We start from the raw sequence: 26,119 nt of genomic DNA, 5'->3' as shown, positions 1-26,119 counted from the left end.
TTTCATTTTGGAGTCCTTTTCAGCAAACATTGTTCTAGTAGATAGCTTAAGCTCTCAGGTACATATTGCAAATTTGATTTTAGTGATGATACATCTGATGCCAATGGATAATTTTCCTTGTCCCCTTTCAAAGATCTGATGTCACTTTTGATTAGTTTTGCAGCAGCATCTATTATGGCTTTTTTTTCATCGTCTGGATTTTGATATGTTGGTCTGTGGTAAAACTCTTGCAAAACACAGGATGCTGTATCTCTCAACGTAACTACGCTAATTTTTCCACAAATATCTGTTATGATAATATTTTCTCCAAAATGGTTTCTCAGTTTTTTCTTCATATAAACTGAACTGTATGCCTGTTCTCCACACAACTCGTTCATTTTATTAACCAGCTCTGCAATAGTTATCTGTTCATCCTCGTGTTGTCTGAGATAATCTACAATTTTTAGGAATTGTTCACCATAAGCTGCTGGTCTTCCCTGGTAGTTATTTTCCTTTCCTTTGCTGTCTGGTGAAAATGCTTTTGGAATCTTCTTACTGGTTCTGAAGTTAACACTGCAGGTTTGATGGTATAATGCATCTGCAGCATGAAGATCGCCAACACATTCTAATCTTCCCCGTACTTCCACTGCCCACTCATCGTCTCTGTCATTGCAGACTTGTTCAATCCTCTTCTGGAAATCGTTTCCTTTTAATTTGCTTTTTAGCTGTGCCTCTTTCCCTCTTTCCCACAGAATAAGCAATGATCTTTATGACTGAAATATGATTTTGATCGTAGAGTCGGTATATTAGATTCCTGTAGTATATTTTGCTGCCTTTTGTTTTTTGTGATTTCTGTTGGGTTGGTATATGATTTTCTACATTCCTGGTGGACAAACTGTCCTGCAGAAGCTAGTATCTGACCCTCTCTTTCTCTACTCGCTTTATTTATTCCTTGGCTTCCTTTTTCACGTAACTTGACTAATGATGATGTATCGTCATCTTTAAGGCATATGATGCATTTTTCCATAACAGCCACTGATACCTGCAAGTATAAAAATATATACCCTTAAACGGTAGAAAAAAACTAATCATATTTCTTAATAATAATGTTAAGTATGTATACGTCAATCACTAGATCATTGTGTATCAGAATTAATCTTTACGATTTGTGATTTATGAAACCAGAAAAACAAATTCTATACTCTATAAGTCTTTGGTTTTTAGCTAGCAGTTATTCAAAACGACCGGCACTTGTGGCTTTCAGATTATCTTTTCAATACTGGGACTGGTAAGTGATTTTTCAATATTAATATACGTATATTTACTGTAAATCAAATATTTTTGCAGTGTACATGTAGCTCTACGATTCGTTATAAATTACCTTAAAACTATTAAATCACTGTTGGATTATATCTCATCGTGGGATACTTGATACTGCATTAATTTTGCTTATGTCACTCAATTCATCCATATAATCTGCAAAAGAAAAATAATTTAGTAATTTCCAATTTGCTTATTTATTTTAAAATATGTTTAATATTACTTTTTTTTTGTATTTTTTGCATCAGGATTACACAAATGCATTTATTTTTTCTAAAAGTTCTTATATTTTGTTGCAGTAACTCAAATTTAATCAAATTTACGCAACTTTTCTAATCCGTATATGTTTTATAACTGTTAGTTTTTTGTCCCGAATGGCGTTCCACAATTTTTAAATTTTGACAAGGACGTATGTAGAATTGTTACTATTTTAGAAATAAAACGTATAAATGGGTTCAATATAATAAAACATACATTTATTTCTGTAAATATGTGTATTTCATATCAAAAATTCTGATTAGTTCCTTGAAAAATGCCGAAAATAGCATATGAAAAACCCGCGTAGTGACGTCACTCGGGAATGTTTACTTTTGCTGATTCTTGCTTCTACCGTTGTTATACAGGTTGTAACTCGTGTAATAATTTATATAGAGATACTTACCATCAATTGAAGTCTTTGTTCACATTGCATATTTAGTTTTGCCGAATAAATCAATGATATCGTTTGTACTGACACTTAAAATATTGTTGTTGTAGTTGTCTCCCTTTGTGAGTATGGCGATCATTTGGTGTCAATATCTGCAAGCCAAAATCCACAAATTGGACCCCACGAATTGACCCCTTTATACATTTTTGATTTTCAAAGACTTTTTATATGTTTTATAAGGAAGTCATCTGACAACATTAAAGCAATAATATATTCTGTTGCAATTAGTTTAACGTTTTTCATAGATTGCCTGGACTAATATAAAAGAAAGATGCTAGCCTCAACCATCCTGATACTGCATCGGAATTAACACCTATCAATAAATGACTGAGATCACATTTGTACTTGTAGTATTGCAGTTTGTTTTCTGAGCTATAACAACAATTTGTAGCATCTCGAACAAACAAACATGCCTTTGAAAATTGTAAAGCAAATAAACTTCTAGACAAACTAGTTCTGCAGTGATGTAGAAAATGATATAGAAGACATATATTCTGAGAACATGCATATGGGAGGGAAGAAGAACATGGTTCTTCTAATAAAATGTCTATTCTTCCATTTGATAAAAATACATGGTTTTTGTAGTACTGTGTTTGATAGTCTTGCAGGGTCTCAGTGGACACAAAGCAGTTGATTCCTTGTTTATATAAATTCTCAAGTATGATGGTTAATTTTTCTTTGTTCGTAACACTGAACTTTGAGTAGAAAAAGTTATTGTCAGGAATAAAATAGTGGGGTAATATTGAATATTTTGCACAGTATAGCAGCCTTTGTAAGCATGACTGGAAACATGGTATGATGTTATCTGGTCGCCATAAATTTGGGTCGGTTTCTTCTAAAATCCAAAACAACAATGTTTTTAAGAAATATGAACACAATAAACCTTTCAAATCTGCATGCTTCTCTAGTATTTCCTTCAGCAATATTTTTAACAAAGCATAACTTAATAGTTGTGTATGATTGAAAGAAAATATAAGAAACTTTTCAGCTACAGAAAATGAAATTCGCCATTCCAGATTTTCGTTAACAGATCCCTTGCAGCCAATTGGGACAAATAATATACCACAAGTTATTATTTTAGATATGATTTCAGGTGGTGGCCATGTCGTATGTGATCTTCTAACCCATGGCTGAGCTTGAAATATCCATTGGTCACATCTAAGGCAATATGCATAATCAAAAGCATCATTTATATCAGTTATACATGGACCATGAACTTTAAAAAACAATGTAGTCATGTCAAAATCTATCTCAGCCATAGACGACAATGAGTCCAGTTTATACTGTTCACTCGAAAGCATATATCCCAGATTATGTTTTTGAAACATGTTTTGAAGTTTTTTGGGTAAGGCATGATAAAGATAATTAGGCAGACACAATTGTGTAAAACATGGTTGGGTCTCCTTGGTACTCATAATCAAAGGAATTGTTCGACCATCAAACACAACTTCTTTTTCTGATTCATACACCGTAAATAAATAATCAATGAACATTAGATCTGAATCACTGCTTTTGAAATAAAGACCTTCACCTTTACTTCCACTAACTATGCGAGTTTCTTTTTCTACCAGGCTCGGAATAATTGAATTTAACCTCCTTATTTTTACAATTTCCTCAGATCCAACCTTTTGGCATAGATATTTGTAAAAATGCAATGATTCACTCTTCTCTGTGGGTATTTTCACTGTGTTCTGCATGTCAGTCTACAATATAATCATTATTGATAGGAATTAAAAAGTAACTGAATTAAAATCTTCTTAACATTTCAATTCTAGTAAAAATTAAATAAGCCAGTTGCTTTTACTTGGTGAACTGCCAAACCCTTCCAAAATTAGTTGTCCTTATGGGAACACTTTTACTTGAAACCTATGAAAGAAAGAAAGCCCTATAATCAGGAGTTTCTTCACATATATATTTTTATTGAGACAATCTTAGTTGGAGTAATTGCCCTTGGCCATCATCTTTGAGTGAAAACAAATTGCTTTACAAATATTAACATGTGGTACCACTTTGGAATTGTGATATGGGCAGCAGAGCACCAGCCAAGTTCTATATAGTCTTATTCTATAGTTTCAATCATAAAATAGGAAAGCAGAGCAAGTTTAAAAAAAAATAATTGATGTAGAATAATTGTTGAAATATGTTTAAAAATTTGCAAACAACATCTTTAAGGTGGCTCGGGCCTATTCGAATTTTCTATCAGAAGTACCGTATTTTGTTGTTTTATTCTTTACAGAAAGTGAATCAAATTGGTAAAAAAAATAGGGGGTCACAGACCATTTAAGCTCAAACTTTACTTTTAAACAGGTATGTAAAAGGGACCATTTTTCAATGAAATGATAGGGAAAATAGAGGTGTTGACATATTTTTATCAGAATATCAAAAAAACGTTCTATGACACTTGGTCCAAAACTGTAATATAAACAGCTGAACTATAGCTTCAAAGAATGAGCAAATAAAAAACACAGGTCACAGATAAGGAAAAACAAATATTTTGTCTTAAACCCAAATTTTGGCAGGAAAATGATGAAAATGGGTGAAATGTCATTTTGACCCTTTAAAAAATACGGATAATAACGAAAATATTCTATTAGTCACATAACTTCAATGATTGAACATTTCTAATCAATCAAAATATTTAAAAAAATATATAATAAATTTACGACAAAACTTTTGTAATTCATGCCTGAAATTATGTGCAGTCTAATAGTCCGAAGTGCTTCCTTGGATTTACACTTATCAGGAACGCTAAAAGCAAATCATTTAAAATCCGAATATGTATTTGCATAAGGTCGATTTCTATCTGACGCCAGCTCATATATTAAAAGGTTACTAAAAAATTAACATAATTTTACATGGGATAAGTTTAGATTTCTAAATTTCTTACCTTTTAGTCTTTCTTTTTATTAGATTCTATATATGTATTACTGCATACTCAGGCTCTTCCTCCTTCTGATAAACGATGACCACCCCTAAATATATCCAATTGTGTTGAAACAATCGATTAATAATTTCATGGTTATAACTGTCTTATAATTTTATCTTTGTTTTCTGGAACATGTATTAATTATTGTCAATCTATCTTACACAGATTATATATAGTGACTTTGAAACAGGGAAATATTAAAATAATGGAAATTTTAAGTTGATGAGAACATTGAAACTGATTCTGAAAGTATAGGATTTTCTGACTTAATTAATTTTTGAAATTAATTATTAGCAGTCCAGAGTAGGGTTTTACATGTTCCAACATTTGATAAGGAAATATTATAATTGTTTGCTAATTTTATCAATTTACATTCTATGTTTGTTTCCTTTAAATGACTAAGCGGTATAATTTGCATGATATATATAAGTATTTTATTCCAAAATTTACACAAACTATATTCCTTGAAATATTCATCATCAAATTTTCAGATAATTATAGTCATTTAGTATATACAATACTTTTGTGGGATTTCAAAAAAATTTCCTGCTTTACATACAGCATCTTAAAGTTTTTATCTATTCAGTCCTGACAGGGCCTGAGAATTTTGAATAAAAAAGCATGTGAAATATTTATTAACAAAGTATATAGACATCATATGTATGCAAGAATGATTTTCTTAGTTAGTAAATCTTAGGTCATTGAGTGGTTATCGACATGGTCACATGATGCTGGACATAATCAGAAATGTGTTTCTTTATTTTATAACAAAATGATATAGTATACAGTTTGGATTTGAAGAAGGTTTCAAAAATTAAGTAGCGATGTGCACATAAATACCCTATGTTCGTTTGAACAAGTGAATTAGAACATAATTATTAATAGTGTCAACCCTTCTGATTACATATGTGCAACAATTCAAATTTTTAATATGCAGTTTCCTCAAATCAAGAAAATTATGTAAGCATGCATAGATGAATCAGCTGATTTCTGAAAGCTATTATTTTAGTAACAATTTGATGAATCTTGTCCGGAATAGATAAGGGAATGAAACCTTTATTCCAAAATGTCCCAGAAATCATTATGAAAATAACATATGATTATTCTTAAGAGTCTTTTTGTCTGATGACTCACCGCTTCAAATTCTTTACTTTTTTTCAGTAGAACAGAAATTCCACAAATTTAAGAAACAATGAAGATTGTAACTTTTTCTCAAACAATGGTTGGTACTCACAAATAAAAGACCTCTAACAGCATATATTTTCACATGTGCACAGATGGCTACATAATTTAAAAAATGTTTTGTGCATTCTATAATAGTCAGAATAACAATGACAGTTGTGTCTGAAATTTGGTATTGTTAGTCTTATGTGTATATAAATTATTTATAGTTTTGGTTCATTTGTATGTTTTGGCGTCCAGTATGTTTTGACCTACTGAGTACTGTTAGTCATACATCCTTGTTTAGGTTCCAGCTGAAGCCTCACTAGGCCTCTGACTGCAGGATTTGCACTCTGTGTTGAAGATTAATTGGTTGCCATTTGCTATATTCTGCTCTTTGGTCAGGTAGTTGTCTCTTTAACACATTCCCTGCTTCATTCTCTTCTTATAAATGATCCTGTCACAGTAAATTCACATCCATCTTTCTTCAACTTTTTCATTAAAAAAATGTTAATGTCATTTACTTGAACAATTATTATACCTACTATCAATGATAACCATGATTACAGGCATGTATTTTGTAAACTAACATCTGGTTAGACATATAAATTGGTTGTCATGCAGTTTGTTGCTGTTTATCATTTTTGTTTGTATTTATTATTTAACTGTACATGAATAAAGCGGATAGTTTTCTTGCTTGGATTCGTTGTTTACATAAGATTTTGTTATTTCAGGGCCTTTTATAGCTGACTATGCTGTACAGGTTTAACTCATTGTTGAAGGACATTCAATGACCTTAAAGTTGTTAATTTCTGTCTCACTTTGTCTTATTTTGAGACTTGTCTCATTGGCAATCATACCACATCTTCTTTTTTTTTTTACAGCTTTTTTTTTGTATTTGAAGAAAAAAATTGATTGATATTGTTTAATTATCAATAATGATATAAGTCTTTAATAGAACTACTGATCATAACTTTGTTTACGATCGAATAAATATTATCCTGATATGATTTTAAAATGTGTAGTTAATAAGTTATTGTTGGTCTTATAATTTTTTTATTGTTTTTCAGGAATTTTCATCATGCAGTAAAACATATATCAATGCTGTTCTGAAAAATAAAGCTGGAACTTGTTTTAATGGTAAGTATAGTTTATGAAGTATCGATTTTTGTCTAGCCTGCAAATTTTGTTGGAGAAAGCTCAACATAGCTCGATCTGGCGGCTACGTCTGGGTGGCGGCAGCGTTAGCTAACTTCTTAAAAGCTTAATTCTTTACATATAGATGCCCCATGTTACAAAATTTCAGTCAGTCACTGTCCAATGTCCTTGACCTCATTTTCATGGTTCAGTGACGACTTGAAAAATAGTTCAGATTTTTAGAAATGTTAAATTCTCTCTTATTATAAGTAATAGGATAACAATAGTTGGTATGTGTGTACCTTGCATGAGGTCCTTATGCCTATCAGACAGTTTTAACTTGACCTCAATCTCATTTTTTGATCACTGAATAAGGTTAAGTTTTGGTGGTCAAGTCCATATCTCAGATACTATAGGTCTACTATTTTTTCGGTGTATGGAAGGACTAAGGTGTACATGTCCACCTGGCAAGTGTCATCTGATCACCTTGACCTAATTTTCATGGTTCAGTGGTTATAGTTAAGTTTTTGTGTTTTGGTCTGTTTCTTATACTGTATGCAATAGGTCTACTTTATTTGGTGTATGGAATTATTGTAAGGTGTACATGTCTAGCTGGCAGGTATCATCTGACCTTGACCTGATTTTCATTGTTCAGTGGTCAAAGTTAAGTTTTTGAGTTATGGTCTTTTTTCTAATACTATATGCAATAGGTCAACTATATTTGGTGTATGGAAATGTTTAATGATCTATATGTCTGTTGCGCAGATTTTATTTGACCGTGACCTCATTTTCAAGGTTCATTGCTCAGTGTTAGGTTTTGTCATTTGGTCTGTTTTTCTTAAACAATAAGCAATAGGTCAACGTAATTTGTTGTATGGAAGAATTGTTAGCTGCCTGGCATGATTCATCTGACATTGACCTCATTTTCATGGTTCATTCTTCAATGTTTTATTTTCTTGGTTAATGTTAAGTTTATGTTACAGTTGTGATAAAGCTCTATATTTAGGACTATCAACATAATTTCAATGATTAGTAAAGAAGGCATTTCAGTGTGTGCACTCTTGTTTACTTTATCTAAATAAAAAAATCATTTTAAGTTACTTTTCCTTGATTTAATCTAAAAAATCTTTATGTAGTTTATAAGTATGGATTTTTTACTTCATCTAAATAACACTTAAATTTCAAGTAACTTTTTCCTGGTTTAATCTAAAAATCTTTATGTAGGGTGCAAATATAATGAGGGGTATGGATGGAGTTTACAGAAAAAGTAAAGAATAGCGAAAAAGGGGTTAAATTATTAAGAATATCAAATAATGTGGTGGTAAAATTTAACAAATGAAAATTAATTGCCAAAACAAATAAAGAATAGAAAAAAATTACATACAAACTTATAGAATAAAGAGTGCATGATGACCTCAATTCAGATCTTCATATGACAATATCAAAGAGTACTTGTTAAACATGAATGATATTTCTCAAGATATTACATGCAAGATTCACCCGTTAGCCCATCCAATTTAAAATATAAAAGTATAATTGTCACAAGGTTAGATTTTGTGTAAGAGGGATGGAAGGGTCCTTTCATGAATTCTGGATAGAGCAGTTAAATTCACATGAGTATTAGATTAGCCAGTTGAATCACCAGAATTAAGGATAAACCAGTTCAGTCATCAGTATTTAGTTATATTGTGATGCAGGAATAGGCAAATTATTTCTCTGGAATTCTGGATTTGGTATTTATTTTCTCATTAATTTTGAATGAGACTCTCTTGTTCACCTGTCCTTTCCCTCATGTAAGGAATTGCTTTATATATGATGACATTTTTAAACTAATTATTTACAAATTAAACTTTGTCTTTTAAGGGGGTCTCATTGGGGGGTTCTGATCCCAGATCCTGCTTACTGTTTTGTCAGATTTCCGTGTCCCGCTTACACTATATACGTTTCTAAGCAATTCTCATTTTTTTGTCATTTCCCGTTTTCACGATGCAATAATTTTACTTTCAGGTGTCACGCTTACAAAAAATCGGCAATCCCGCGTCACGCTTACGCCCCAATGAGACCTACTTTTAATTTGTATGAACAATTGCAGTGAAAATACTGCTTACATTTTAAAAATTAGTGCATCATTTGTAGCTATATATAGTGAACTTTTGACTGTTTTCAGAGGACACATCAGAAGCACCTTGTGGGAATGGTAGAGTAGATTCAGGGGAGCAGTGTGATGGAGGATACCTGGGTAAATTTGATCTGGATCCCTGTTGTACCACCAGTTGTCAATTCAAAACAGGATCAATTTGCAGGTAAATTATCTTTTTGTTGACGTTGTTTGGATTTATGTTGTTTATATTCACTAGTTAAAAGTGAGACAATTACTAAGATTTTCTTCTTTTTTCCTGAATTTAATAGTGATCGAAAATCTATTGATCAAAAGTATTTTCATATTCAAGCAGCCTGGGGAATCATATGCCCCCCATGTTTTACTTTAAAGTAAAAAGAAGTGAAGCAAAAGTGTACATGCAGACTTTTTATGGAGATTAGGAAAAGATTGTTTTCCTTTTGTTGGAAAAAAAGTCATTATTAACATAGGCTATTTTTGAGTTGGTAATATTTATTATTTTGTATTGCAGTCCAAGTAACGATGCTTGTTGTACAACGTCTTGTCAAATGGCATCAGCAGGAGTGGTCTGTTCTAGTGATGTACAGGAAACCTGCACAGCAGAGTCAGTGTGCACATATCCTTTTTATGCCTGAAAAAAGTTACTTGTAGGCTATAAATGCACATTTTTTATTACTAAATACCGTATAGCTGGTTATTTTCGTGGGTGTAAAATTTCGCGATTTTCATTGAACAAGGTATACGAAATATTTCAGCGGTTATTATTTTGGCAGATGAAAACTTTTATTAATACCTTTGCATGTACACCTTTAATTTGGCGAAATTTATTTTGGCGATTTTCTTCTATCCGTGAAAATAAGCGAAAATTTACACCCCGCGAAAATAACCCGCTATACAGTATTAGCTGTCAGAGTTTCAACTTAAAATCTTTTTGGAGATTAATTAGTAAACTTCTACAGGAAATGTAGTTTATATAATGGAAAAAGTATGTATTAATAGTAAGCAGTCTTTTATAGTCTGCTATTTGTGAACTAGTACAATTTTCAGCTTGTTGTGTCAGTCTTGCACAAAAAAAGTAAAATAACAAAAATAAAAAATTCCCTCCATCATGGTTTATACCATGGTTTTGTCAGTTTCTTTCCTACTTTTATTCCAGTTTTGAATTTCCCTTTTGTCTCTTTTTTGTTACAAAAAAATATAATTACATAAAAACCAAACTCCCTTATTAAATGGCTAAATCAAAATAAGTTCTAAAAACAGACTGTCATAAAATTGCACAATAGTGTTGGAAGTCATGTAAAACATCAATTAAATTATCAATCAATTAATCAGATATTAGTTGACAATGATTACCAGTTGTTTTGCCTTATAGGTCATCTAAAAACTGGCCAATAAAATCAAGAGTGCTGAAAGTAGTGTTAAACACCAGAAATCAATCAATCATTTTCCTTAACTTATTTACTGGCAGTAGTTTGATTTGTCCACAAGGGGCTAACAAACCACTAGGAGCCTCCTGTCTAGATGGGTAAGTTGAATCAATCTATTTTTAAATTTTTAAATGATTTTTTTTTAAACAGTTTTGGTTTATGTGTCAATCAGGCAGTGGTGCAAACATGACAAACTAAAAAACCTGAAACAGTGGAATACCAGCAGAAAATAGGAACCTAAAAACATGCTTGAAATTAACCACATTAAAAATTTACTTTTCTACAAAGTATCAATTTAGTAAAGTACTAATTTTTCTGATTTGAAATGATTCACTCAGGCGTTTAGGTTCACCTCATGGAGTTTAATATATCCAATTTTGTATTTTAGTTGACAGTGCTATTGGTCAGGGAATTGTAATGTTGAACTAAAGTCAATTTTGTATTTTAGAGGTCAGTGTGATAGGTCAGGGCACTTGCAATCTTGAATTATATCAAATTTTGTATTCTAGAAGACAGTGTAATGTTTCAGATATTTTTAATCTTGAACTTTATCCAATTTTGTACTGTAGTGGACAGTGTGATGGATTAGGAACTTGTAAAGCCTACTGTGAAGCCCAGGGTTTACAGTCATGTGTCTGTGGTGACGGTAAGTTTCGTACACTGTTATTGGTTATCTTACAAAAGGGCGAGGGATAAATATTTAGATTTACAATTTCAAATTTTAATTGACATTTTGCGTTTTTTTTTAATCACTCAGGATTTTAACAACAAAAATAGTTATAATAAGAGTTATACTGATAATAATATATTGTAATACTTATCATAAATATTTTACCAGTAATAATAGTTCTGAAATAATCATATACAATTTGATTAGTAGTTATAACAATAATCATATGAATAATGATTAATATTAATTATGATAAAATAAAACTTCTATAAGCATGATAAGTACATGTTTTAATAATGTAACCCTTACCCAGCAGTGACCATTATTTCACTGGCTTATCCAAATTACCAATATTTGGTTATACAATGGCTCTCCATACTTTTAGAGGTCAAATGTATGATATCTATTTCGTAGTTGGTGAATGCTCCCTCAATCACAAGCTATTTATTGTCATGTTTCTCATGTTGCAGGTGCATTTTGAGCTCATTTACGAACTTAAGCTTGGAAAATTGAAATCTGATAAAACTGTTTTTTTCTGGAGGGATGGACTTCCCTTTGGTGTCTCACACGGGTTGTTCAGAGGCCTACAACTTTCAAAAGAAGTGTAAACCCACATGAATATAAATTCTGATTGTGTTTATTATTGAAATTCAATTATTTTATCATACTTTTTATACGACCGCAAATTTTGAAAAAATTTCGTCGTATATTGCTATCACATTGGCGTCGTTGTCGTCGTCATCCGAATACTTTTAGTTTTCGCACTCTAACTTTAGTAAAAGTGAATATAAATCTATAAAATTTTATAGCAAGGTTTATGACCACAAAAGGAAGGTTGGTTTTGATTTTGGGAGTTTTGGTCCCAACATTTTAGGAATTAGGGGCCAAAAAGGGCCCAAATAAGCATTTTCTTGGTTTTCGCACTATAATTTAGTTTAAGTTAATAGAAATCTATGAAATTTTGACACAAGGTTTATGACCACAAAAGAAAGGTTGGGATTGATTTTGGGAGTTTTGGTTTCAACAGTGTAGGAATTAGGGGCCAAAAAAGGGCCCAAATAAGCATTATTCTTGGTTTTCGCACAATAACTTTAGTTTAAGTAAATAGAAAATAATGAAATTTAAACATAATGTTTATGACCACAAAAGGAAGGTTGGTATTGATTTTGGGAGTTTAGGTCCCAACAGTTTCGGAATTAGGGGCTAAAAAGGGACCCAAATAAGCATTTGTCTTGGTTTTCGCACCATAACTTTAGTATAAGTAAATAGAAATCTATGAAATTTAAACACAAGGTTTATGACCATAAAAGGAAGGTTGGTAATGATTTTGGGAGTTTTGGTCCCAACAGTTTAGGAATAAGGGGCCCAAAGGGTCCAAAATTAAACTTTGTTTGATTTCATCAAAATTGAATAATTGGGGTTCTTTGATATGCCGAATCTAACTGTGTATGTAGATTTTTAACTTTTGGTCCCGTTTTCAAATTGGTCTACATTAAGGTCCAAAGGGTCCAAAATTAAACTTCGTTTGATTTTGACAAAAAATTAATCGGTTGGGTTCTTTGATATGCTGAATCTAAAAATGTACTTAGATTCTTGATTATCGGCCCAGTTTTCAAGTTGGTCCAAATCAGGGTCCAAAATTTAACTTTGTTTGATTTCATCAAAAATTGAATAAATGAGGTTCTTTGATATGCCAAATCTAACTGTGTATGTAGATTCCTCATTTTTGGTCTTGTTTTCAAATTGGTCTACATTAAAGTCCAAAGGGTCCAAAATTAAACTTAGTTTGATTTTAACAAAAATTGAAATCTTGGGGTTCTTTGATATGCTGAATCCAAACATGTAGTTAGATTTTTGATTATGGGCCCAGTTTTCAAGTTGGTCCAAATCAGGATCTTAAATTATTATATTAAGTTTTGTGCAATAGCAAGTCTTTTCAATTGCACAGTATTGCGCAATGGCAAGAAATATCTTATTGCAAAATATTGTGAAATAGCAATTTTGTTTTTAATTAGAGTTATCTTTCTTTGTCCAGAATAGTAAGCAAGAAATATCTAATTGTAAGATTTTTTTTTATTTGGAGTTATCTTTCTTTGTCCAGAATCAACTTAAATCTTTGTTATATATACAATATACAATGTATATTCACTTTTTACTACCAACTGATAAATTAAAATAATCTTTACCATTCAGTGATAACAAGCAGTTTTTTTACATCTTAATATTTTATGATGTATTTAAATGAGTAGTAATTGTTGCAAACTCCATTAGAAATTTTAATTGAGATTAGTTTTGGAATAAGGGTAAGGGGGATGTGATTAAAAAAATTGGGTTCAATTTTCTCATTTGAAATTTCATAAATAAAAAGAAAATTTCTTCAAACATTTTTTTGAGAGGAATAATATTCAACAGCATAGTGAATTGCTCTAAGAGAAAACAAAAATTTTAATTTCATTAGAACACATTCATTCTGTGTCAGAAACCTATGCTGTGTCAACTATTTAATCACAATCCAAATTTAGAGCTGAATCCAGCTTGAATGTTATGTCCATACTTGCCCCAACTGTTCAGGGTTCAACCTCTGCGGTCGTTGCAGTTGAAACCAAGAATAAGGAAAAATCGAGTAATTCTGGATTTTAAGTATATATGACCTTCTTTAGGCTGCTGTACCTAGATTAGTTTGACTTTAACCTAAGCTTTGTTGTAAATTATGTGTTCACTAGGGTCCACTCTACATGCAGACTACAGTAAGATACATCTATCAGCATCCTTTGGTCTTCTGGTCAGGAAAAGGATGGAAAATTGTCAAAATTGATGCTTTATTACCTGATGACCAACTTTTGGGCAAATTTGGTTCAAGTAATAAATAATTTAAAAAGTTTTTTTCTTCATCCACAGTGTAGTTAAAATAAGTTAATATAACTATCAAATGAATGTAGATTGGTGTATTTTTAAGTGATTTGATTTATTTTGATATAATTTTCAGAATTTAATGGTGATATATTGTTTGACATTGAAAAGGTCTTGTTTTTTTGCTTATTGTTGAAGGCCATTAACTGTGATCTTCAGTTGCTAACATCTATGTCATTGATCCTCTCTGGTGGATATTTGTTTCATTGGCAATCATATCCATCTCATAAATTTAATAGGTGTTATACGAACATTGTTTTTCCCATATTTAAGTCTTTTTTAAATTTGCACTTTTCAAAAAATTATGTAGGACTTGTCTTTGTTTCATATAAAGAAATACTTACATGTAACATGAGTCTGCTTTATCCTGTAAAGACTGTTAGATGACCTTAGCTGTACATTTTTGTTGTATTTGGCAACACTTTTTTTGGGGTCTTCAACAAGTTCATCTTCATCTTTGCTTTTCCCTTTTTAACTTTTTTTGATTCCAGCATCACTGATGAGTATTTTATAGAGGTAACACACTTCTGGCGTCAATACAATATTTAATCCTGGTATCTATGATGAGTTGATTTAGTGAAAATATGTATAAGATATGGCAGCATATTTGTACAACCTACAAATAAGCTTTAAAATGGGCAATTTTCTTGTCTTACATATCTTTAAAATTGTAAAGTTTGAATTAGCTGTTCCCAAAATGATATACATGTCTGAACTAAAATAACAATGTTTATGGTGTTTAATAATGCTTGTATTGTTTGTGGTGTATTTTCATGGAGTTTTTTACCAACAGATGTAATACAATTCTAATGCTTATACCGTATAGCGGGTTATTTTCGCGGGGTGTAAATTTTTGCTTATTTTCGCGGAAAGAACAAAATCGCCAAAATAAATTCCGCCAATTTTAAAGTGTACATGCAAAGGTAATGTTAAAAATGTTAAATCCGCCAAAATAATAACCGCCAAAATTTTTCGTATACCTTATTCAATGAAAATCGCGAAATTTTACTACCGCGAAAATAACCCGCTATACGGTATAACATGCAAAGTTTTTTTAATTGGATGAGGTCTGCTGTCAATTCAGCAGCATTGCACAATATTTTACAGTAATGTGAGCAGTGAAACTACACTTACAAAGTCAACTCGTTAAACACAGTACTGTCATTTCTTACTTTTGAAAGAATATGGGGGACATATTTATTCAAAAGGGAGACAACTCTTTTTAAATATAATAACGTCTTCCATCTTGAAGTTTGTAAGTAAAAATGAGATTCATTTCAAAATATACCCGGTAGTCAAGATAAGCTGTATCACACCTTTTAAATTAGAGTTTTCAGTACTATCAACCTTTTTTTTTGTGTTTTAAGAAGTTCTTGAGGTATCCATATGTATCAGTGTACTAATTTGAGGATTCTTTGAATGTTTATTGTACCTATTGCATGGAATGATGTGATATTTGATAATGAATCTTATAACTTTAGTTGTCCCATGTAAGCGATTTATTTTTTTCTAATTTGTCTCCCACTGTCAATTCCTGTCTCATGATACTTTTTTTACAACTTATATATTAATTCTGTCTGAACTGTTCATAAATGTCGAGTTATAAGCAGTAGTATCCTCACGTCACATGGCACACAACTCAATGTTTTGAAAGATTAAATTAATAAGAAAGAAAAAATAAGGAAATGTGGTATGACTGTTTCTTTTGTTCACGCATCGTTGACAATATAATGGAATTTGATGCGACTGTCATACAAGTGAGAGGTTTAGCTAGCTATAAAACCAGGTTCAATCCACCATTTTCTACATAAGAAAATGCCTGTACCAAGTCAGGAATATGAGTTGTTTTCCATTTGTTTGATGTATTTGAACTTTTGATTTTGCCATTTGATTGTGGACTTTTCTTTTTTAGCTCACCTGGCCCGAAGGGCCAAGTGAGCTTTTCTCATCACTTGGCGTCCGGCGTCCGTCGTCGTCCGTCGTCGTCCGTCGTCGTCGTCCGTCGTCGTCGTCCGTCGTCGTTAACTTTTACAAAAATCTTCTCCTCTGAAACTACTGGGCCAAATCAAACCAAACTTGGCCACAATCATCATTGGGGTATCTAGTTTAAAAAATGTGTGGCGTGACCCGGTCAACCAACCAAGATGGCCGCCACGGCTAAAAATAGAACATAGGGGTAAAATGCAGTTTTTGGCTTATAACTCAAAAACCAAAGCATTTAGAGTAAATCTGACATGGGGTAAAAATGTTTATCAGGTCAAGATCTATCTGCCATGAAATTTTCAGATGAATCGGTCAATCGGTTGTTGGGTTGCTGCCCCTGAATTGGTAATTTTGAAGAAATTTTGCTGTTTTTGGTTATTATCTTGAATATTATTATAGTTAGAGATAAACTGTAACAGCAATAATGTTCAGCAAAGTAAGATCTACAAATAAGTCAACATGACCAAAATGGTCAGTTGACCCGTTTAGGAGTTATTGCCCTTTATAGTCAATTTTTAACCATTTTTCATTAATTAAAGTAATCTTTTACAAAAATCTTCTCCTCTGAAACTACTTGGCCAAATTAATCCAAACTTGGCCACAATCATCTTTAGGGTATCTAGTTTAAAAAATGTGTGGCGTGACCTGGTCAACCAACCAAGATGGCCGCCACGGCTAAAAATAGAACAAAGGGGTAAAATGCAGTTTTTGGCTTATAACTCAAAAACCAAAGCATTTTGAGGAAATCTGACAGAGATAAAAATGTTTATCAGGTCAAGATCTATCTGCCCTAAAATTTTCAGATGAATCGGTCAATCGGTTGTTGGGTTGCTGCCCCTGAATTGGTAATTTTGAGGAAATTTTGCTGTTTTTGGTTATTATCTTGAATATTATTATAGATATAGATAAACTGTAAACAGCAATAATGTTCAGCAAAGTAAGATCTACAAATAAGTCAACATGACCAAAATGGTCAGTTGACCCGTTTAGGAGTTATTGCCCTTTATAGTCAATTTTTAACCATTTTTCGTAAATTAAAGTTATCTTTTACAAAAATCTTCTCCTCTGAAACTACTTGGCCAAATTAATCCAAACTTGGCCACAACCATCTTTGGGGTATCTAGTTTAAAAAATGTGTGGCGTGACCTGGTCAAACAACCAAGATGGCCGCCACAGCTAAAAATAGAACATAGGGGTAAAATGCAGTTTTTTGCTTATAACTATGAAACCAAAGCATCTAGAGCAAATCTGACAAGAAGTTTAATTGTTAATCAAGTCAATATCTATCTGCCCTGAATTTTTCAGATGAATTGGACAACTGGTTGTTGGGTTGCTGCCCTCCAATTGGTAATTTTTAAAGAAATTTTGCCGTTTTTGGTTATCTTGAATACTATTATAGATAGCGATAAACTGTAAACAGCAATAATGTTCAGCAAAGTAAGATCTACAAATAAGTCAACATGACCTAAATGGTCAATTGACCCCTTAAGGAGTTATTGCCTTTTATAGTCAATTTTTAACAATTTTCATTAATTTGGTAAATTTATGTAAATTTTTACCAAATATAGTTCTCTGTTACTAATGGGCAAAGTTCATGATAGATATAATTGTAAGAAGCAAAATCGTTCAGTAAAGTAAGAACTTCAAACACATCACCATCACCAAAATACAATTTTGTCATGAATCCATTTGTGTCCTTTGTTTAATATGCACATAGACCAAGGTGAGCGACACAGGCTCTTTAGAGCCTCTAGTTTAATTTTACTTTAGTTTTTTTGTGATTTTATTTTTTGAGACAACTATATATATATCCATGAAAGTTTAAATGAAGTAGATGTAAGTAACTGTAAACAATTGTAGGACCTTCAACGATGAGAAAAACCTGTAACCTATGGTTGGCTATAAAAGGCTGACATACAAAATATGAAATGATTCAATTGAGGAAACTGACCATCAAACATTCTGGAATGTATAATAAAACAGTTTGTGAAAATGACAACCACTGAAATACAGGCACATAATTAAGAATGTTAATGTAAAAAAAAACCATTCCTTATGATTTAGTGTTTTTAATTGATACTGAAATATTTTATCATACAGTTGGTGATTCCTGTAAAAGATGCTGCAAAAGTGCTTCAACAACTTGTGCAGCGTTAAACCAGACAGCATTCCATCAAGATGGACGACCATGTACTGTGGGATATTGCAGACAGGTATTAATATATATATATAATATATCATAAAATTGAGAATGGAAATGGGGAATGTGTCAAAGAGACAACAACCTGACCATCGAACATATAAAAGCAGAAGATCACTAACAGGTCTTCAACGCAGCGAGAAATTCCGGCTCCTGACTTGGGACAGGCGCAAAAATGAGGCAGGGTTAAACATGTTTATGAGATCTCAACCCTCCCCTATACCTCTAGCCAATTTAGAAAAGTAAACTCATAACAATACGCACATTAAAAATCAGTTCAAGAGAAGTCTAGAACTCCACTAGTTACAATGTATATAGAGTGGAGAGTAGAAAGAGCATGGAATTTTTTATGAATTTTTCTTTTAATTTGAAAATGTTTCTCCCCCTCCCCAGTTTTAAAATGTCCCATTTTGAAGATCATTTTGATGTACTGCTCTCTATGTCTAGGTCTTGAGCAATTTTGAATTGATAAGCAATGTTGCTATCCAGCAGATTGTCTTTTTTTCTGAATTTCAGGTGAGACATGTTTCTGTGTCATCAATTTGTTGAACTTTGTATTAAGCATTACAAAAATATATATAATTGGGAATATGAATCATTCAACTAATGTGCATGCTTTCATAATTTGGTAAATCAATCAAAATATTGTTTCATTTCAGGGAACCTGTATAAACTCTGACCCTAGCTACATATCCAGATTCTTTGATTTGATTGATCAAATAAGCTTTGATTTTATTGGTAAGTATATGTAAAAAAATCATCAAGAGACATATTTAATCATGAAATGTTGATTTCATGGGTAAAATTAACCACAAATTTAAGTGTTCGAAGGATTACAAATTTTCTGACAGTCCGACAAATTTCATGTAGTCTGGAATACAGTGGCGTAGCTTCCATTGAGGCAATGAGGCAAGTGCCTCACTAGTTTTTTTTGGCAAAAAAAAAAAAAAATATGAAATATTTTCATGTACTTGACACTTAGTTTTATTTCAAATAAGAAAATACTAGATCATCGTCTTTTTCTGTGAAGCTTTTTTACGGAAACATACATTGTCGCCCGTCAATGGTATTATAAATTTGTAAAAAGTTGTTGACGATCCAAAATTGGAAATCATGGACAAATATCTTATTTAAAAAAGAAAGACAGTCACTGCAGAATCCACGGATAATATGGATCCAGGTATATTAATATATAATAGTTCTTTAGTATCATGACAGCATTATATCCGATTTATTGTGTATAGATCTTTAAATTGTGTATGAAACAGGCGCGGATTCAGATGGAAGAAAAAATGGGGGAGGGTCGGACCCAGCAAACGCCCCCTAAACATGCACTTTTTTTAGCATATACTTGTCATTTTTCGCCTCCTAGTATTTAAACCTGGATCCACCCTGTGACATACTAATGTGTGTTCCCAATAAAAAAAAGAGAAAGTCCGCGGTCGGAGACATATCGGTAGCAATATTTACACCCCCTTTTTGTTTTTAAAGTCGGTAACTACATGTACAAATAACATAAGCTCTGTAGGGTTATTTTAAACCGACACACAAACATGAGACAAATATACAAACAGTACAATATTAAAAATTAATAACATGTATGTCTGTCTGTCTGTCCGTCCTTTATAACACTTTGATAGGCAATATTTCATTTTCTTACGGAAAGACGGTCGTATCAGACGTTCATGATGAGCAACAAAAAACTGTCAACGATTAACTTGCATGAACTTATTTTACAATCTGACTTTTTTTTTGCAGTTATATCCAAAACCCATGAAGAAGCTTCATGTAGCGACTCTCAAGATTCTGAAACAAACCCAAATACAAAAACCCAAACACAAACACAGTCTCTTGATCCAGTTGGTTTTATAGGAAAATCTTTAAATGATACACTTAAAAGTACAATTTTTGGTTCAAAATGGGCACCAGAAAAAGGAAAATTTTCATTTCCTCTTGCACACGGTAGAAGATATAATGTAGCCTGGGAAGATAAATTCAATTGGCTAAGGTATTCTCCTTCTACAGATTCTGCTTTCTGTGCTCCCTGCATAGCGTTTGGTGAATGTAAGTCTTCTGGTGGCTATTCAGACAAATTTTCCTCGTCTGGAATGAAAGACTGGAAAAATGCTGTCGGGGCTAAAAGAGGAACTTTTTTGATACATCAAGAATCTAGTGGCCACAAGGACGCTTTGCTCAAATCGTCAAACTTTCTACAAATCATTGAGGGAGGGGAAAAAAACATCAAGTGTAGTATTTCTAAGGCTTACGAAGATAATATTGAGAAAAATCAACAGCTAATTCTCAATATTATCGACGTTATCGTAGTCATGGGTCAACGTAACATACCACTTCGAGGTCATATTAAATTGGGATAAAGACGCTAAACGTGAAGATGGGAATTTTGATTTTTTCGTCCATTGGAAAGCCGAAGACAAACCCGTCCTTAAACAACATTTAGCTACAGCAGCATACAGCAATATGGCGATATGGCATTAGGTTGTAATCACAAATTATACATTTAAATCCAGGAAAACGCGTTTCAGGCCCTCAAACACCCCTAAAAAAAAATTCGCCTCGCTCCGCTTAGCTCAAATTTTTTCGCCTCGCATCGCTCGGCAAATAGCCTCACTATATAGAAGACCCGAGCTATGCCCCTGGAATAAAGTTGGGGTTTTATATTCTGTTTTGTCAAAAACATGACCTGCCATGATTGAACATCTTCATGGAATAACTTATATTCTATTTATTATACACATTTTTTATATTTTTTCAATAGCTGAAGCATTTAAAACCAACATGGTAGCATTTATACAGGTGTTCTCTCTACTTATCTGGGTACCTCTCAGCTGTGTAGTTTGGTGTAGGGTAAGTAAAATCATTTACAATAAAAATGCAAAGAAGATCAGTAACAGTGATACCTGTCTATACCATATCTTGCATAACCTGAAAACTTGTCTAAACCAATATTAAATAAAGAAGATGTGGTGTGATTGCCAATGAGACAAAATGAGACAGAAATAACAACTATAGGTCATCATATGATCCTCAACAATGTGCAAATCCCATAGCACATAGTCAGCTATAAATGGTTCAGAAATGATAAATGTAAAACAATTCAAACAAGAAAAATAACAGCCTAAGTTATGTACAAAATATAAAACCAAAACCAAATATGTGTTTTAAGTTTCTTCAGTTCAGTCATAACAAGTGTTATGTATTGTGAACCTGATTGAATTCAAAATTTGTGAAAATCAAACAAAATTCTTAGTCCTGGAGATATGGAGATGTTAGGTTTAGACAAGTTTCAAGGTTTACTTGCTGTAATGGTCCCCTCTTTTAAAAGAAAACACATCTTATTAGTTAGCCTATTTCTTTATCCCTGAAAGGTTTTAAAAATTCACCTATATTTATGATGTAAAAAAATACATCACATGATGCAATTAGAAGTGAAATTTTAACTTAACTTGATCAATTGTAAATTTTAATATATTCTGTATTCATTTAATTTTCACATTAAAAAATATATTAATTTTAGGGCCAAAATTATGATGAAGTGAACCAACTCTTTTTGAAATTAACCAAAAATCCTACTTTTTTATTACATTTTTACTATGTCTGCCTTCTCTTCTGTTCAAATACTAACTACTGTGTATAAGTCCTTAAATGCAAAAGCACCTGAAAATATGATCTTTTTGCTCCAAGACAGATAACTCAATCACATTTCCTAATACTAAAAGACTTAATCAAGATCTGTTTTTATCCATTTTAGTTTAGGACTTAAAGTTTTAGTGCAAATATATTGGGGTCTATAATCATAAACTAAAAATACAGTCCTAGGTAATCAAATAATCATGAAATAATTGGCTTAATAATCAAATAATCATTAAAAAAACGGCCAAGTAATCACATAATCAAAAAACCCATGAGGGCCCTCTTTATTCTGTCTATGAAGAAATAACATAAAAAATTTGGTACACAATGAATAAACAATATCAAATAGACTGAAAATAATAGTCCTTTCTTATAATTTAATTCTAAATTCAATTTTTAAACGTAGAAAACCATGAAAAAAAGTTGATGACGTCACGGTCACATGAATAAATTATGACTATGGGCTGATAACAAAACAACATCAGCCAATCAGAAGATGTGTTACATCCAAAATTAAATTATATAATATATAGGGAAACAATGAAAATAGAGAGAATGTAAACTGTGTACATTTGTCAAACATATTTGTGATAATTAGAAGATGGCTTTATTTACAAAGTGAAATACCTAATATTAAAATGTATATTAATATGTTGACACTAGACTGTTGGTTTTCCCGTTTGAATGGTTTTACACTAGTAATTTTGGGGCCCTTTATAGGTTGTTGACGGTGTCAGACATGGCTCCATGTTGAAGGCCGTACATTGACCTATAATGGTTTACTTTTTTTTAAATTGTTATTTGGATGGAGAGTTGTCTCATTGGCACTCACACCACATCTCCCTATATCTATGATATCAAAATGTCTAATTATATGTTTATCAGAGTTTGATTCATCTTTGGTTTTCTTTTCAGGACAAAAGGAGTCAAAAATGGTCTAGAAATGAATTAAACATTCAGAAAAGAGCAGTAAGTTTTGACAGACTAGCTTTTATCTTCTTATACATCTCACAGTTAGTCCTTGTAAAAAAAATCTGTACAAAAGAAACGAATCTTGATAAAAAGTAAAATTGTAATAACATAAACTTAAATCTAGCAATTCAACAAGAATTTTTTTTTTTTTTAAATATTACAGAACAGAAATTTGATGGTTGACCAAGATGGCCGTCCTATCAAAAGACCTGCGAAGAAGCCTCGTTCTGATAATCCTTACCTGTCGATGGAGCCGAGGTCACTCTCTGGAAGACCTTATAGCAGTCGTTCTCCAAGCACCAAACCAGGGAAATCTCAGAAAAATAAGGTGAAACCCAACAGAAGAAGAAAAGATGAAAACCATTTAAACATGTCAAGGGATTTAGATGGTGATAGTGTAGCATAAACTAGAGGGTTGATAACAGATGGTAATAGTGTAGCGTAAACAGGGGGTTGATTTTAATTCAGAAGAGTTGAACCTATAATTATCTTAGGAGCAATTTATGGTACTGTAAAACCTGATATGAATCACCCTTATTTTACCAAAAACCAGTTTTTTGTCAGGGTGCCAGCTGTAGTTATACCTATGCATTTTGAATCTCATCTCAGTACCCACCTCTTTTCTAAGGTCGCTATTCTGGGGTACTGAGAGGTTGTCCTTTATAAAGAAGTTGGACTTTATTGTAGATTTTTTTCCCATCAGTAGATATTTTATTATGCAACTTTGATTAAGTTGGAATTAAGACAGATAATGTTTCCATTAATTCCAGAGTTATTGCCCCTGATTTTCTCATGATATATAATTTGAGGTCTCTTGATTGAATTGATAAGGTGTATTGAGATCTCTGGAATCAAGAACATCCCACTTTAGTTTAAACATAGTAGGCATGGTGGAATTATACAGTAGAACGTTAATTCATTGAATTAATTAGCAGTTGATATTGTGTTAAGAGATTTTTAGATATGGTCTAATTGCAATATTTTGCATTTTTATTTTCATATTTCATATACAACTAAGCCTTATGTTGTTTCTTTTGAAATTAAATAAAAAAAAATAATCAGCCTTAGATATATAAGAACAGGAACATTGAATACTTCTTAGGGCATTTCTAATTTTTTGACATTAGGGTTAAACTTTTTTTTTAAATATCATAGTATTTACCACAATTTCAATATGATGGCATTTGAATATATGCTAGTTTTGTACTTCTTTACCAATCATATTAATTCATTGATTTTTTTGTAATAAATTTAGTTGAAAGTGGAGTATTTTAAAATAACTACAATGCAAGGGACATAACTCTAAATAATTGTTTTTTTTGTATTTCAAAACTTTGTATGCAAATTTACCTAGGACTGTTGAAGCAGACATTGATTAAGATAAAATTGAGAATGGAAATGGAATTAAGAGTTTGTTTGACACCAATTTTGTTAAGTCAATCAATTATCCAAATTAATTAGCTAAATTTAAATTTGCTGACAAAATTTATTTTTATTTACTTCATTGCTTAATAGTGCTATATTTGTATGCCAACTTATTTGGAAACTTTGGTATTCAGTTATACCTTTTTTGTTCTGAATACTATTTCAAATTGCAATTGATATTCTCTGGTTGTGCTGGCATTTAATGTTTTGTTTTTGTACTTGAACCAGGTATTGTTACATAATTATAGAATTTGTGGTTTTTTTTCTAGTTTATCAAATCAATATATTAAATGGAGTAAAAGCGCATGGTCCACTTGAAGTAAAAGTTTATGACAGCCCATAGAATAGCAAACATTTAAGCCAGAAGTAGTTTTTCTTTTTTATTTTGCTGTACATTTGTCAGAGGCTATTTATATAGTAATGTGTGATTTTTTGTATTTGTATTCATGCCTTTACCTTGTTATTTTTCTGAGACTTTGTAGGGGGGCCAGAACACTTTTTTCATGACATTGGGATCAGACCTATATTTTTGCAGGAATTTGGAAATGGGCCTATAATTTTGAGGTAATCAGGATTTTAGCCTATCCAACTTAGAAATTGAAGATTTTTTTTAGGATCTGAGGAAAAATGCTAAATACTTTTTTTCATGAAAAACAGGATGACACCTCCTCCCCCTTAGTGTATATTGCTTGTTTTGTTTGTTTTGTTTTATTAATATTTATATATATTTTTTTTATATTTTACAAGTGCATAATAGATTGAGTTGGAATATTAGGATTTTTTGTTAAATGAAAAGAGTCTGTAAATATTTCCTTATTTTGATACAGAGCTCAATAAACAAATCAAAATGTGAATGAAATTTAACTATTTTTTTCACGAAACTTTAGTTATTTACATAGTTAGTGTTGTAACTTAAACATATTTGCAATAGAAATACTCATAGCCTGACATTTTGAGGGTAATTATTTTCCTTACATGATATTTCAATAATTATTGTTTTGATTTATTGAATCGTTTTCGTGCCTTAAAAAACTTTCTTTAAAAAAGATATATCTCCTGTATTTATAATTAAATTTCAATATACAGCTTCAAGTGTTCTCTCTCTCTGAATTGTTTTTGAATTTTTGGAGAAGTAAGAGAGAAAATTTTTTTTTTGCATATTATTCCATGTATACATACATTTCTTATTATATAAAAATAAAAGACAACTATAAAAAGAGACATATAGATTCTTACACTGCAACAAGTGTATTACAATATTTCTCCACTCGTGACAGTTAAATTTTCTTATTTAAAAGTGCGAGGCTTGCCGAGCATTTTAAATAATTAAATTTAACTGTGGAGAGTGGAGAAATATCGTAAGACACAAGTTATAGTGTCGGAATCTGTTTCTCTGATGACTTTAATCATTCTTTTTCAAAGATTTTCAGAAACTTGTGTTCTTTATATGCGACATCATCAGACAAGGTCGCCTTTTTTTCATAACGTCCTAATAGGGAAATTGAGAAAAAAACAAAACATTTGGACGTAATA

The 26,119-nt window shown here is 31.7% G+C and overlaps 1 protein-coding gene across 1 annotated transcript in view; it reads left to right on the top strand.

The window, feature by feature from the left end:
• LOC134695158 (ADAM 17-like protease) overlaps positions 1 to 25,022 on the top strand; it is a 52,895-nt gene extending 27,873 nt beyond the window's left edge. The window contains exons 14-23 of the mRNA XM_063556360.1: positions 7,163 to 7,232; positions 9,397 to 9,532; positions 9,860 to 9,964; positions 10,811 to 10,873; positions 11,345 to 11,421; positions 18,439 to 18,551; positions 19,198 to 19,276; positions 21,315 to 21,403; positions 23,105 to 23,158; positions 23,325 to 25,022. Of these exons, the coding sequence (XP_063412430.1) occupies positions 7,163 to 7,232; positions 9,397 to 9,532; positions 9,860 to 9,964; positions 10,811 to 10,873; positions 11,345 to 11,421; positions 18,439 to 18,551; positions 19,198 to 19,276; positions 21,315 to 21,403; positions 23,105 to 23,158; positions 23,325 to 23,567 (1,029 nt within the window). The 3' untranslated portion in view covers positions 23,568 to 25,022. The remainder of the gene's footprint in view (positions 1 to 7,162; positions 7,233 to 9,396; positions 9,533 to 9,859; positions 9,965 to 10,810; positions 10,874 to 11,344; positions 11,422 to 18,438; positions 18,552 to 19,197; positions 19,277 to 21,314; positions 21,404 to 23,104; positions 23,159 to 23,324) is intronic.
• The last annotated feature ends 1,097 nt before the right edge of the window (positions 25,023 to 26,119 follow it).

The sequence above is a fragment of the Mytilus trossulus genome, chromosome 13 (assembly GCF_036588685.1).
Source record: "Mytilus trossulus isolate FHL-02 chromosome 13, PNRI_Mtr1.1.1.hap1, whole genome shotgun sequence".
Taxonomy (NCBI): domain Eukaryota; kingdom Metazoa; phylum Mollusca; class Bivalvia; order Mytilida; family Mytilidae; genus Mytilus; species Mytilus trossulus.
The sequence above is the reverse complement of the archived record's forward strand: the minus strand, read 5'-3'. Positions and strand labels throughout refer to the sequence as shown.